Source organism: Vipera ursinii (assembly GCF_947247035.1).
Source record: "Vipera ursinii genome assembly, chromosome: 17".
Lineage (NCBI taxonomy): Eukaryota > Metazoa > Chordata > Lepidosauria > Squamata > Viperidae > Vipera > Vipera ursinii.
In genome coordinates, this window is record NC_139530.1 from 2836165 (window position 1) to 2851186 (window position 15022).

Below are 15022 nucleotides of genomic sequence, written 5' to 3' on the forward strand. Positions count from 1 at the left end.
TAAAGTTGGAAGGGACCTTGGAGGTCATCTAGTCCAAGCCGTTTTTCACTGTCAGGAAATTTCTCCTTAGTGGCAGGTTGCTTCTCTCTTTGGTGTGTACTTTTTGGAAGTTGACCTCCCCCATATGCTTGCTTCGCTGCAGAAATGAAATTATGCAGATGAATTTTTCCTAAGGACCAGGGGTTAACTAAGTTAACTCAAAATATGCCTTCTTCCCTTCGTGTCCTTGTAAGGAGGAACGGAGCGGTAATGTGACACCATCCGTGTTCCCGTCTGCGAAGGCTTGGGTCCCACTACTCTAAACAAAGTCTAAACATGTTATGGTTGACTTCCATCCATTAGATGGTGACTTCCAAGGTCTGGTATATCTCACTTTCAACAAGAATTTCTGACAGGGCGGAGAGCTTGTTTGCTTCAAAGCTTCTGAAGATTCAGCTGGACTTGCACTTTAATCAACCTTGCGAAGAACGGATTGTTGTCAGGTCACTCCAAGAACTTAGCTGAGATGGCCCAAGAATTTCTTCTAAAGAGGAATCAGATTTTGGGAGGCTTTCTTACAGAAAAGGCGAGAGGGGGTGGCAGCCAGATGTGCTGAAATCTCTGGACATACCTAGTGTTGCTGCTGGACGGTCAGAGCCAAAAATACAGAAGGACAAAGTTGGAGGGACCTTGGAGATCTTCTAGTCCCTGCTCAAGGAGGAGACCCTAGACCAAATGGTTGTCCAATTGTTAATTGAAAGCCTCCAGTGATGGAGCACCCATAACTTCCGGAGGGGAGTTTGATTGTTCTCACTGTCAGGAAATTTCTCCCTATTTCCAGGTTGCTTCTCTCCTTGGTTAGTTTCCATCCGTTGCTTCTTGTCCTGCCTTCAGGTACTTTGGAGAAGAGGTGGACCCCTCTCTTATTTGGGGCAGCCCCTCAAATATTGGAAGATTGCTATCACGTCACCCCCCTAGTCCTTCTTACTTGTTGGAGGAACTGACTCGGAATAAGTCAGGTTTAATCTTCCAAGTAATTTCCCCAAAAGTCTTGTATTCAAAAAATATTTCTAAAGATGTTTTGGGGATATTATAGGACAGACATGTCAAACACAAGGCCCGGGGGCCGGATCCGGCCCGCGAAGTGGTTTCATCCGGCCCGCGAAGCCATCCTGGAAAGAGTGAGGGAACGGCCCCCACTGCCTTGGCCCCGGCCCAGAGACCCTCCTCCTGCCAGAGACCCTCAGATCTCTCCCACTCCTGCCCAGCCCCCCCCATAGGCACCCTCGATGCCAATGATGTAGAGCTGGCCACGCCCACCCAGTAGGCCATACGCACTCTAGCCATGCCCACCCAGTAGGCCACGCCCACCCGGCCCCTTGAGAGCAACCGTAATGCCGATGCGGCCCTCAATGAAATTGAGTTTGACACCCCTGTTATAGGAGGACGCCCAAGTGAGGATTAGAACAAGACCCCAAGAATTCCAAGATTTCTCCTTAAGTTTGCTAGAAAGGGACTTTGGAATCCAAGTCGGCAGATCCGCTGGAGAACATCTGAAGAAGGTTCCCAAGGTAAAAAATGCCAAGTTTCCTGGGAAGAAGCAGAAAAAATGGAAGCCTCTTTTCCAAGGGAGATAGACAGCTAAAAGAGAGCAAGCACACGCGGGCGCCTCTCCAAAAAAAAATGTGGAGGAAGCTATTTTGACCCAGTTCTGTGCATGACACCCGTATTTTCCATACAGCCAGAGTTAGCTTGGTCTCCTTAATTTCCTTTCAGCATAAAAACACTGCCTTTACGACTAATAGGTACAACTGAAATAAATTATTATTTTAATATGTTGGTTTTTTTTTTAAAGGAAGGTAAGTTGGCTGTGGAACTGGCAGCGAAAGGCTGTTGCGTTTGGCACACATTGGATTTTAATAAAGTGAAATGTAGTGTGAAGGCAACATTTAATTAAGGCCTGTCAGAATTCACTTTAATATATATTTTCCCCCCCCAAAGTTGCAGACTTCCACCTTGCCGTGTTTCCCCCATTCCTCTTTTCTTTTCTTTCTCTAAACCCCGTTTGCATCCCACCGTCAAAACAGATGTGGTATTTAATCTACCATGAACTGTTCAGAACGATTTAGCTTCATAGGAGAGAGGGGCAAAAATATGTGTATGCTAAACATGCCCATTAGGGAAAGCTAAGGTGCCATTATTTGATTATTGATAATAATAAGATTTAGCTGTACCTGGTGGAGAATAAACCAGTGCAGGAAAGAAGCTAAAAACAGAATTGGATGCTTTCTTGAAGTCCCTAATACAGCGCCCTCAATTTGCAGCTATCTGATCAAAGTTACAACAGCGCTGATTTCGAACGGTCGCTAAATGAACTGGTGTAAGTTGAGGACTATCTGTAGACTAGACATCTGTTCAGATTCTCCATCATCCAGGTCATGGCTGCCCCAAAGCTGCTTTTTTTCAGGAGGCAACTGGACTTCCCTGTTTTATCTTTGAAGACTTTTCACTTCCCATCCAAGAAGCTTCTTCGGCTCTGACTGGATGGTGGAGAATGGAAGGATTTATACTCCTTGCAGAAGGATTTATACCCCGTGCAGTGTAGTGCAGCGAGCCATGTGCAGATCTGTCCCTTGGGGAAACAAAACAACCACTTCACCAACGCACGGCACAACATAACAATCCTTCCATTCCCCCACCGTCCAGTCAGAGCTGAAGAAGCTTCTTGCTTGAGAAGCGAAAGGTTTTCAAAAGAAAAACAAGAAAGTTCAGTTGCCTCCTGAAAAAAAGCACCTTCAGGACAACCTGTAGGCTAGATTTAGCTGATTTTTATTTTTTTTAATTGCAAACTCTTCTGAGGCCCCGGGACCGACAGGAAGTGTGCCTTTATAAATGGGTCCGGATACACGGCACAGCTACCTAGGAAATACTCAAACTAAGCGCACGCTCTTGGTGGGGATTAAAGTTGTACATATTATCCCTCATTAACAAGCCAAGTTCCTGGCTATTAGCCTTGTTTGCCGAATGGATAATAGTCGATCCGACAGCTGCTTAGATATTGGCGATCACTTAGCGCTGAAGAATACTTATTGTGGCTGCAGTCCAGTAGATAAAAAGCCGTCTTGAACAATTTGCCGGATCGATACGTCCACCGTTCCATCTCCCGATTTTTCTTGCTCAAACCATTTAATTCTGGATGACTCCTGAGCTGTAAACATTGAGCCTTTTCAAGCAGATATCAATAATATTATTCTCCACTGTTTATAATGCTATTAAGGGTCATTAGGATGGAGCATAATGGATTGAGCAATATTATTAGGTGGGACGTACGCAAACAAGGGCGATTCCCTGGAGCATCTTGCGATTCCAGCCCTCTCTTTTTAGCTGCCATGCGCTGCAGTTACAACGGCTCGTTGAGTCAAAGTTACAACAGCACTGAAAAAAGTGACTTTTTCACAATTGCATCCCCAGGGTCCCACGATCAAAACACAGACGCTCGGCAACTGACTCATATTTATGACGGTCGCAGTGTCCCACGGTCCTGTGAATCCCCTTTTGTGACCTTCGGACAAGCAAAGTCAGAGTCACGGAACAGCCATGTTGCTAACTTAACAACTGCGGTGATTCACGTAACCCCTGTAGCAAGAAAGGTCTTAAAACCCGCTTAAAAAGTGTCTCGCTTAGGCAGCAAAAAAGTTGGGTTCATTTGTCGTCGTAAGTCAAGGACTAATTATGGTGAAACCACACTTAGAATACTGCATCGTTTTGGTCACCACGATACAAAGATGCTGAGACTCTAGAAAGAGTGCCGAGAAGAGCAACAAAGGTGATCAGGGGCTAAATCGTACAATGAACTATTAAGGGAGATAGGTAAAATTAGCCTATCAAAGAGAAGGCACAGGGGTGGCATGACAGCAGCCTTCTAATATTTGAGGGGCTGCCCCAAAGAAGAGGGGGGGTCCACCTTTTCTCCAAAGCCCCTGAAGGCAGGACAAGAAACAACGGATGGAAACTAACCAAGGAGAGAAGCAACCTGGAACTAAGGAGAAATTTCCTGACAGGGAGGACAATTAACCAGTGGAACAACTTGCCACCAGAAATTGTGGGTGTTCCATCACTGGAAGCTTTCAAGAAGAGACTGGACAGCCATTTGACCAGGATGATGTAAGTTCTCCTGCCTTGAGTAGGGAGTTAAACTAGAAGACTTAACAGTGGGACTTAACAACTGCCTTGCTTAGTAACAGCAAGGTCCCCATTGTGCTCGTAAGTCGAGAACTGCCGCTATTGCTCCAAAGACGCCTTAATAATCCAGGTCTAATAACAGTCCAGGTATAATGCACCAGGCTGGTCATGCAATTAATTTTTGCACCAGTTGCAAATCAGAGCTGGAAGAAGCTTTTGGGGCATCTCTGTGGCCTGCCCCCTGCAAACTGTTTGAGTTTCGGATGGGCTCAATTGCTGCGTGGCCATTTATTCAGGCTCTGGCAACGATGCCCTGCTCCATCCAGTACATTAAATCCCTATTAGGATATTTACCAGGGCCCTGTTAAATGGCAGCTGACGGAAGTCAATTTGCTCTTTAATTAACCGTTTGGTATTGACTTCCCGGCCTGTTCAAACACCCGTTTTTTTTTTCTCAAGGGCCTGAGCAAATGGCATTTATACGCCTCGGCATGCTTTTTTCCCCCTCCCCCACCCTTCGCTAGTGGCACCATTAAGTACTTTCACACTTGCCAAAACCCAAATTTTGCCTTTGGGGGGGGGGAAGCACTGGGATCCCTTTGAGCGGTTGCTAAACGAACGGTTGTAAATTAAGGACTAGATGAATCAGCCTGGATTCTTGTTGGAACTACCTTGCAAAGGCTGAAAAGGCTCATTTCCCCCCACCAAAAGGAAAGATTTGCCCCTCCCCACGCAAGTCTCAAGGAATCCCAAATATGAACAAACTTTGCAAATGAGGCAATTAAATCTGCCCCCCCTCCCCAGGTGGAATGTGCTGTTCGAGACCAATTATAACTGCAAAAACCCGCCAGGTGGGATCAAGAGAGACCCTCAAAATGTGAGGTCTTTTGTGCTCCCATCCCGGGGACCCAAGGATGGGATGGCAGGCGAGTTTAATGATTTGCTAAAAAGAAAAAGAAACTTTTTATTATTTCCCTTTCATTACCTCTGCAAACGACATTATCCCAGAAGGCTACGCAAGAAACAATTTCAACCCTGCAGCGATTTACCAAAATAATGCTATTTTAAAAAAAAACAAAAAAGAAAGAAAGAAAGAAAGGGGGGGGGAGGAAAGGAAGGTCAAGCCGAACAATTTAGACACCACTTTCCTTAATTAATAAGCTAGATTGGTGGACCGTAGAAAGGAAAGTCAATTCAGCCAGGGGCGAAGGGGAAAGCATACAATGGACGCCAGAAATAGGTTGCAGACCCATGCAGTTTCCAGGTAGCAAATGGATATTTCAAATGGAGTTTGCCCAGGGCAAAAAAAAAAAGGAAAAGGAAAAAGAAAAGCTTAAAAAAAATTAAAACCGCAAAAAAAATGTAAGTGGCACGTACAGTCGCTGCTTTTTCCCACTGCAATCAAGCCTCATTAACACCAAAGCTCATAATTACAAATTACAGTAATTTGTTGGGGCGTCAACAATTGCCAAGAGTGCTATTTTTCCTACTGGGGGGGCAGAGGAGGGGGTGGCCTAATGAACAGGGCTTGAAATCTACTGTAAAAGTTTTCTCGTTCCCCCCACTTTTTTAAAAAAAACAAAACAAAATTAATTTTCCCTTCTTGCAAAATTTAGTCCCAAAGTGCCAACCGCTGTGAAAAGTCCTGCAATTAACTAATTATTCCTCTCTAAAGAAGAAGGAACGTTCAAAAACAAACACAGAAAGAGATTTTTTTAGGGGTTTTTTGGGGGGGGAGAATTGCAAAAAAAAAAAAAAAAAGGATTTATGGCCAGCACAAATTTCCTACCTCGAACTGGCTATTGGCGGTACAGGAGTGATTTGACCGTCAAACACAACATCGAAACAACATCAGACCGGAAGCCACAATTTTGTACAGGTGGTCCTTGACTTATGCCCTAAATTTCTGTTGTTAAGCAAGACCGTTGTTGGGTGAGTTTTGCCTCGCTTTACGACCAGAGGCTGTTACTATTGGTGCAAACCCTTGAATTTCTTCCTCCACAATCGCTTGGCTTCAGTTTGCAGAACGCGACATTTCGTTATTTTTCCTAGCTGTTTCTCCTCAATTCCTGCTGCATCCCCAGGTATTGGAATATCAATAAGCCAGACTTTTTTCTTTTCCACAATAAGTGATGTCTGTCTGTTTGGGATCCCAAAGTCCCAAAGGATCTTGACTTGTTCATTTCCAAGAACTTTGCCAATTTGGTGCCCAGTGATTTTTGCTGCATTCAAACCCAAAGTTGCCAATGTATGATTTTTGGCAACTCGATCACAAGGTTGTAGATTGTATTTAAATTGTTTTGATTCCAATAGTCTGAATTAGACTGATGATCTCACTGTGGACTGAAAAATATGTCTTTCTTCTTCTTCTTCTTCTTCTTCTTCTTCTTCTTCTTCTTCTTCTTCTTCTTCTTCTTCTTCTTCTTCTTCTTCTTCTTCTTCTTCTTCTTCTTCTTCTTCTTCATCGGTTTCAAATCCTCCTGCCAAATCAGACCCTTCTGAATCTATTTTGCAGCTTCTGTGTGCATGCTCAAAACTAGTCTTAGACAATCATTTGACTGGGATGGCATAAGGCTCCTGTCTTGAGCGGGGTTGGGGGGTTGGGGGGGGGTTGGACTAGAAGGCCACTGAGGTTCCCTTTTAGCCCTACAATTCTGTTTTATGCTCAAGTCTTGGCTAACATCCTGTTATTCTGAAACCTAAGACACCTTGATCCGATGATTCAATCAGGCTTTTCCTCTGAATCTGACGGAATCAGTGTTTGAAATTAACTGAAAACCACAGTGAATTAGATTGTGGCTGATTCATAAACCCATTTTGAGTGGGCTGCTAAGCTGGTTCTGTAAGACTCTCGTGCTGTTTGCAGATCCTGCCAATAGGAGGTGCTGTTTTCCAGCTTTAGCTTGGCCAATGAAGCTGGCGTGTTCAAAAACAGCTCAGGAATATATTGATTTACCATTACTCTCCCGCTGCTCAGTGAAGGCCTTGGGATAAGAAGGGCTCTATTGCATCTGTTTATTAGGACTTTGGAATGTCATTACTCCATTGATTTTCTCCTCCCGGTATTATTATTCTAACTGGGGGCGGGGGCGTTGTCTGATAAATTATCTAAGTTAAATTACACTTTCAAGGATGTGCAGACACTTTTCTGGGGTCTCTAAGTTCTTCTATCCTCAAAGAAAAAGTTAACAGAGAAGTAGCTACGTAGATGGGAGGAAGGAGGATGGATGGGCTGGAAGGATAAAAGAAGGAGGGATGGGATGGAGCAAGGAAGGGAGGGAGGAAGGAAGGAAAGAAAGGAGAGAGGGAGGAAGAGAAAGAGAAAAAGTATCGTGTAGACAGATTAACTTCCATGTTTTTCAAGAATAACTGATCCATTATTTTGATCTGAACTACCATCTTGCCTCAATTCAATTTGACTTTCCAATTCACTTTTTCAATCTACTTAGGAGGGGAGGAAAGGTCCATCTTCAAAATGATTTTGGGACTGATTCAAAAGTCCTGATTGGTTTAGCTGATCCGATTCCTCATGTGACCCTGGGGGAGGGTTCAATGGTCGTAAGTGTGAAAAACGGTCACGGCTCACTTTTTCAGTGCCCTTGTAACTTTGAACTGAATGACACTAAACAAAAATAAATCGAGGATTATCTATATTGCTCAGCTTTCCAGAACCAAAACTCAAACCCTACAATATGGTGTCTTGCATTATGGACTTGCAATTTCAGTCCAGGGCTGAAAACATCATTCTTAAGTGTGGAATGTTATTTATTGGTCAATGTACATCAGAAGCAACCTTGTTTATATATTGCCCACTTTGGCAGGAATCTCCTAGATTTTTGGACAAAAGCACCTCTCATCTGCTGCCATTTCAACCTTTCAGCTGAAAAGCTGGAAACTACATTCAAGATTTTTTTTTTTCTCCATCCAAGGAATAATTCTTTCCTTCTGTTTCCATCACCGAGGTGTGTTTTGCATACAGAAGGGCAACTTCTCCACCCATTTGGGGAATTCGTAAAAAATATATATATATACGGGAAAGTAAAAAAAAAACTTAAGGGGGGAAATTTCAAATTAAACCCTTGCTCCCATTCACGCAACTTAGCTAAGTCAAGGAGGGATTAATTTATCGTGTAAATGGAGTAATTCGGTCAGCTGAGTTAAAGAGAGAAGGCTGGTTTTAATCAGCCAAACATCCAATCTGGATGAAACAATTGTCAACTGGACAATTGTGTTATATTAAAAACAGTAAGCTAATTACATGGCAGGGAGTTTCTCGATCGGCACGGTAGGTCCTCCAGAAAAAAGAGTTGCTATGATAGAGTGGCATTTCTCAACCTTGACAAGCTGAAAAATGTGTGGACTTCAACTCCCAGAGTTACCCAGCCAGCAAGGGGAATTCTGGGAGTTGAAGTCCGCACATCTTCAGCTTGCCAAGGTTGAGACACTACAGAGTCATATAAATAGGCTCAACAGCCCCTGAATTAAAGATTAAAATTTTTTATTGCAGATTATGTGGTCTCTCAATCTAGAAGTCCCTACAGAGCTGACCAAAAGGTACTTCTATCTAGACTGAAAGGTTTGCCAACAACAAAGGAATCGATCTGCAAACTACACTTTTGGCCAAATTTAAAAACTCAATTTCTTTTCTTTTTGATGCATTGTTTAAAATGTCTTGATTGCTTTGTTTTTTCCCTTCTTCTTTTTGTCTCTTTTTTTCATTCCTGTATTTTAACTTTCTTTTGACTAAAATAATAAAAAAAGAAAAACAACTTGAATGAAATGTTCAAACTTGAATGAAATTCTCAGCCTTGCACACTGCTTAGCGTTGATCAGGAGAGAACAGAAAGGGAAGTACTATTTGAATTGCTACATAGCTAATGCTGTGGTCAACATGCTCCCAATTATACAAATACTGGCTGGTTGGACAAACAAAATGGCTCATTTCAAGTGGGCAGATTCTAAGATCTTTCCATCACCGTGATGAAAAAGCCTAAAATCTTGGCGTTTATTTCAAACCCTAAAGAAATATCCGGAATGAGATTTTTCACCCATCTCTGTATCCAGTAAGTCAACCGTAGCTGTTCCCCAATGCAAAGGAAATATCATTTCCTAACTCATTATGGGAAACCATGTGATCTCTGTTGAATTATTTTTCTGCCTGGCCAAAAAGGTGGGTTCAGCTTAATGTTTAATACATGAAATGTAAACCTTTTACTCCTGTAAAATTAAGTTTTGAAAATGGTAAACATGTAGTAAAATCTCAAAATTTGATTTATATTGCACTTTTATTACCCGGGATTTTTATTTACTGTATTTCATATCGTTTTTAAGGTTTTTCCTTTTTCTGTAGAGATATTTTTCCCTGGAAGTTATAGTCTTCTAGCTAAATCTGTGATTAATTGCTATCTGTCGCTTTTTTAAAAAAAAATAAACACGAAAACGTAACTTTTTTAAAAGCTCAGTTACATCTAAAAGATTATGCAAGCCAACCTTGTTAGAAAAGGGTGGATTTGTTTACATTATATATGTATATTTACAGTTTATTTATACAGTGTATTTAAAGATATTTCTCAGGGTGTGAAATCAAATGGCCACTAGGGGCAGTATAGAGTTGTTTTCAGAGTCTCTTTACTGCCACCCACTGGTCTATATTTTTGCTATCCAAATAACTGTATTCTACATATTTTTTGCAAATTGACAATAAACCTGTAAAATATAGAGAGGCCCTTAGGGCAGACAGAGATCACGTATCTTCCAAAGATCATCCTTAAGGCACTTTTTCAAATTTAATATTCCACTTAATTTATACTTTCCCTTCTGCTTAAATTATATTCAGTTGCGTTTGCCACTGGGTCTGTTCATAGCCACGGGTGGACCTTGTCCTCGTAATTATGAGAAGAAGGTGGGAAAACTGGTTTTAATGCTGTGAGTGAGATGGGTGTGCAAATCTTGAGTACACACTGTCTCCCAGTAGATAAAAGGAGAACAAGGTACAATTAGGAAGACAGATAGCAATTCGATCAATCAATCAATCAATAAGGAAGCCGGACACAAACTTTACCCATGAAATTACGCGACTGGCAGATAGGCAGGTAGATATATAGGTAGATAAAGAGATAGGTAGACAAGTAGATAGGTAGACAGGCAAGCGGATAAGTAGACAGACAGGTAGGTAGATACCTGGCTGGGGAATTCTGGGAGTTGACGTCCACCCATCTTAAACTTGGCAAAGCTGAGAAACACTGCTCTAAACTGTTGGCCTGTGGTTTGCGTGTGGGACCTTAAACATGTAGTGGTCAGCCAAGCGTGCTATTCAAATATTGCATCTTGGGCTTCGCGCAACGTTGAGGAGGAGGAGGAAGAAAAACCCGCACATTTCCCCCAAAGTGGGACATAATATATGCATCTGGAAATGCCATTCCCCCCCCCCCCACACACACACCTAGATTCTTTGGAATTAAGTCTGGGCTCCTTGGAGTTTTGCCTCCTTGCTTGCTGATCTCAAGCAGAAAGGTTTGATTACTTTCTGCGTGGCGTGATTAGAGTCCCATTCCCTCCAGAGATAACAGATGGGACAGAATGGGTTTAAAAAGTAGATGGCCCTGTCTTGGGAAGCCGGGGGGGGCGGGGGGGGCGGGAGATTTTCAAGTTACCAAGTCATTAATTTAAGTTTCCCATAAAAGGATAATGCTATAGGTTTGGGCTTCTCCCCCCCCCCCCCGTGCGGCTCCATCCTCTTTCTTTCTATCATTTTATTTGTGTGGTTTATAATTTCTTTTTTACTCTCTTCCCCTCTGCTGTCGATGTGGGGTTTTTTGAGGGGGGGGGAAAGAAATAAATGTTCCTCCATTTGCCCCTGGTTCTCTATTTCGTTCTCTATTCAGAGAATTCTTTTTTAGCCCTTAATTTACTTTCCAAACAGGTTATTAGGATGGGGAGGGAGGGAGGGAGGGGGGAAGGAATAAAAGGAGGGAAGGAAGAAAGGGAAAGGAGGGAAGGGGGAAGGAAAGGGAGGGAGGGAAGGAGGAGAGGCAAAAGTGGGAGAAGGGAGGGAGGAAGAAAGGAAAGGAGGAAGGGAGGAAGGAAGGAGGAAGGGAAGAGAGGGAAGGAAGGAGGGAAGGAAGAGAAGAAAGGAGGAGAGAAGGAGGCAGGGAGGAAAGGAGGAAGGGAGGGAAGGAGGAAGGGAAGAAAGAAGGAAAGGGAGGCAGGGAAGGAAAGAAGGGAGGGAGGGAAGGAGGAGAAGAAAGGGAGAAGGGAGGGAAGGAGGAAGGAAGGGAAGGAGGAAGAGAAGGAAAGGGAGGCAGGAAGGCAGGGAAGAAAAAAGGGAGGAAGGAAGGAGAGAAGGAAGGAAGGAAGGAAGGAAGGAAGGAAGGAAGGAAGGAAGGAAGGAAGGAAGTCATCATCAAAATCCAACATTTTTCCTTCTGGAACCCAACACTGAAGACCCTTAAGAAGCTATTTGCAATCTGATTTTTGGCACTGATTTCCTATATTACACAGACCTTTTCAACCTCACCGTCTTCAGCACCTTACACCACATAGTGTTTTTTTTAAAAAAAAAAGACGTAGAATTAAAGCCCTGGAAATCACAATAATCTTCTCTTCCCCCACCCCCAGGAAAAAAGATGGATACTTTTCATTCCTAGCCATAAGCAGAATCAGTTAAAATATAACCCTGAGACCTGTTATGAGTTTCCCCTTGCAATTCTCATTAACTGGGCCACTGGTTTCAATGGTTTAAAATACAAAGCAGAAAAAAGAAAAGAGCCGTGGAAATGAATTGCATTGATCCAGGGTAGAAGGAGAAGAAAGGCAGTGCTTGGAATGAAGTTCTCGCCCCTGGGCAAGTGAGAAGAAAACCAGTTCTACTTGAACTCGTCTCTTCTCCTTCCCAGAATCCTTCATGTTTTCCATTATTTGGGCTACTGAATAGAATAGAATAGAATAGAATAGAATAGAATAGAATAGAATAGAATAGAATAGAATAGAATAGAATAGAATGACAGAGTTGGAAGGGACCTTGGAGGTCATCTAGTCCAACCCCCTGCTCAGGCAGGAAACTCTGCACCATTTCAGACAAACGGCTGTCCAGTCTCTTCTTGAAAACCTCTTGTAAAGTTCTCCTTTTTCCATAAGACTGTTGATGCCTTCGTCCAGACATCAAACACCAGGGACCGGTTCCGTGGAGAGAGGTTTTTCCGTGGACTGGAGGGTGCGTGGTTTTGTGTGCTGCCTGCATCCCACGGATGGCGCTTTGCTTGTTTGTGCAGACCGGTTGCTGGCCTGGTACTGGGGTTGGGGACCCCTGGCCTAGAAGACCTCCAAGGTCCCTCCCAACTCTGTTTTTCTGTTATTAACATTGGGAGTAGCATCTTGTAGCATCCTTCCAGCCTCTCAAGTTGCCTTCCTCGGCCAGCAATTCTCCTGAAGAAATATTGTGTGTGACATCACTGTGCCAGAACCTTTTCCTTTCCAGCATTCTAAGCGGCCTCCAATCCAGACCGTTTCTCCAGGTGAGCAAGCAACAGTCCACGGAATGTCCGATCCTAGGTTTTTAGATACCCCAGCTGTCATCTTTGACAATGGATCCGGATTATGCAAGGCTGGCATTGCTGGAGACAGCGCTCCGAGATCAGTCATTACGGCAATTGTGGGCCGCTCAAAAGCCAAAGCAACCATGCTCGGAGCGGGCCAGAAGGAATATTACATCGGAGAAGAAGCTCAGTCCAAACGGGGCGTTTTATCCTTGAATTACCCCATCGATCACGGCATTGTGACCTCTTGGGATGACATGGAGCGCATCTGGAGGCACGTTTATGACTGTGAGTTGCGGATCAAGTCCAGCGAGAGGCCCGTGTTGCTGACTGAAGCTCCTCTGAATCCTCTCCAGAACCGGGAGAGAATGACTCAGATCATGTTCGAGAACTTCAGGGTCCCAGCGATGTATGTGGCAGTCCAGGCCACACTGGCCCTCTACGCATCAGCGCGTACCACCGGTATAGTCATGGACAGTGGAGATGGGGTCACCCACACGGTTCCTATCTATGAAGGGTACTGCTTACCCCATGCCGTCTCCAGGTTAGATGTCGCCGGACGGGATATCACGGAATACTTTATGAGGCTTCTTCTAGAGAGCGGGCATTCCTTCGTCAGCACAGCCGAAAGAGAAATTGTGAAGGACATCAAGGAGAAGCTGTGTTACGTGACATTAGACCCCGTCCAAGAAATGAAAACCAAACCAGAGTACCTTCTCAGGGAGTACAAACTGCCTGACGGAAACATCATCCAAATTGGGAGTCAACTCTTCCGAGCTCCTGAAGCCCTCTTTGCCCCCACCTACATCGGCATCGACGCGCCCGGCGTTCATCGGATGGTCTTCAACAGCATCATGAAATGCGACATTGACGTCCGACGAGATCTTTACGGAAACATTCTCCTTTCGGGCGGATCAACCTTGTTCTTCGGGCTGGATGAGCGGCTCTTGCAAGAGATGCAACTTCAGGTTCCTCTCGGGATATCAGTCAGGATCATCGCTCCTCCGGAAAGGAAGTATTGTGTGTGGATCGGGGCCTCCATATTGACTTGTTTAACGGCATTCAGACAGATGTGGGTCACCTTGAACGATTACCAAGAATTTGGACCTGGTGTTGTGCACCGGAAATGCTTCTAGGAGCGACCATCTCCCTTTGTATAGGGGTTAGAACAGTGGAAGTTCAAACAATTAGCGGAACGTAGGACGTTCACGAAAAATCCCTAATTCTCTGAACTTCTGTTGTGTCCATCCAAAGACAGATTTCCTGTATGTGTGTATTTTATATGTATATATGAAATCTGTTTTCGGAGGTATTGACTGGCTGGGATTTGCAGTAAATAAATGACGGAGTGACGGGCGTAAGGATCATGGTACGGTTTCTTCCTGGTCTTTTGTTCTTCAGATGCCTTCTTTTGCTTTCCTTGCTTAATAAAAGACATATGGTGGACTTGCTTCCCATGGCAACTGAAAACGCTGAGATGGGGAGGGCCAAAGAGACAAAACGGGTTGGAGGTATGTGTTGATAAGTTATGCTCCTGAAAATAAACAAGGGTTGGAAAGAAAAAGGGCTATCTTAATTACCAAATCAATCCGAGACCAAAAAAAAAGGCATTTTATGTGGTTTTCACTAGCTTTTCCTTCCTACAATGAGCATCTCTGTAAATCTAATGCTTTTCCAAAAAGGTGCAATTCTCCAGATTACCGGTAGGGGGAGGGCAGCAACAAGGAAAAACACCTCTGCTCTCTAGTGGTCATTCCATTTTTTTGTAATTTTTACTGTAAGCAGGGAACGGTAGAAGGACTCATGCTTGAGGAAGGGGATGGACTAGAAGACCTCCAAGGGACCTTCCAACCCTATTGTTCTATATTCTAAGAAATCCGACAACTGAAATTGCAGGATGGCAGGTTAAGGGACCATGAATGAAGACTTCCAGGCAGTGTGAAAAATGGTTCCTCTTGAAATGTTTCCACATCCAAGCACTTTTTTCAGGAGCAACCAGAGAAGTTGGAGAGAAAAATGTAAAACAGGAAACACCAACCCACACCAGCAAACAACAACAACAACAACAACCCACCATTTGATGCCTCAAACACACCTCCAAAAGGAGCAGGGAAGAATCATCCAATCATAGAGTAGGAGGGATTCTTAGAAAGTCATCATTGGGCCAGAAGTAGTTTTTATTTTAAATATCTGAAGACCATCTCTGGGCAAGATAATGGGTCTTGACCAATAGAAGAGTTGAAATCATCTTTGTCTCCATCAAAGTAGCTTTGAAAGCCCTCTTGAACTTTCTGGTTTCATTCTAAATATCTGAAGACCATCTTTCA

At 43.7% G+C, this 15022-nt stretch overlaps 1 protein-coding gene across 1 annotated transcript; it reads left to right on the top strand.

Annotated features, from left to right (window-relative positions):
- Positions 1 to 12697: 12697 nt before the first annotated feature.
- LOC310647990 (actin-1-like) lies at positions 12698 to 13831 on the top strand (the record flags this gene model as incomplete). The annotated part of the gene is made up of 1 exon (XM_083375622.1): positions 12698 to 13831. The coding sequence occupies one exon, from the start codon at positions 12698 to 12700 to the stop codon at positions 13829 to 13831; it is 1134 nt and encodes a 377-aa protein (XP_083231748.1).
- Positions 13832 to 15022: the final 1191 nt, after the last annotated feature.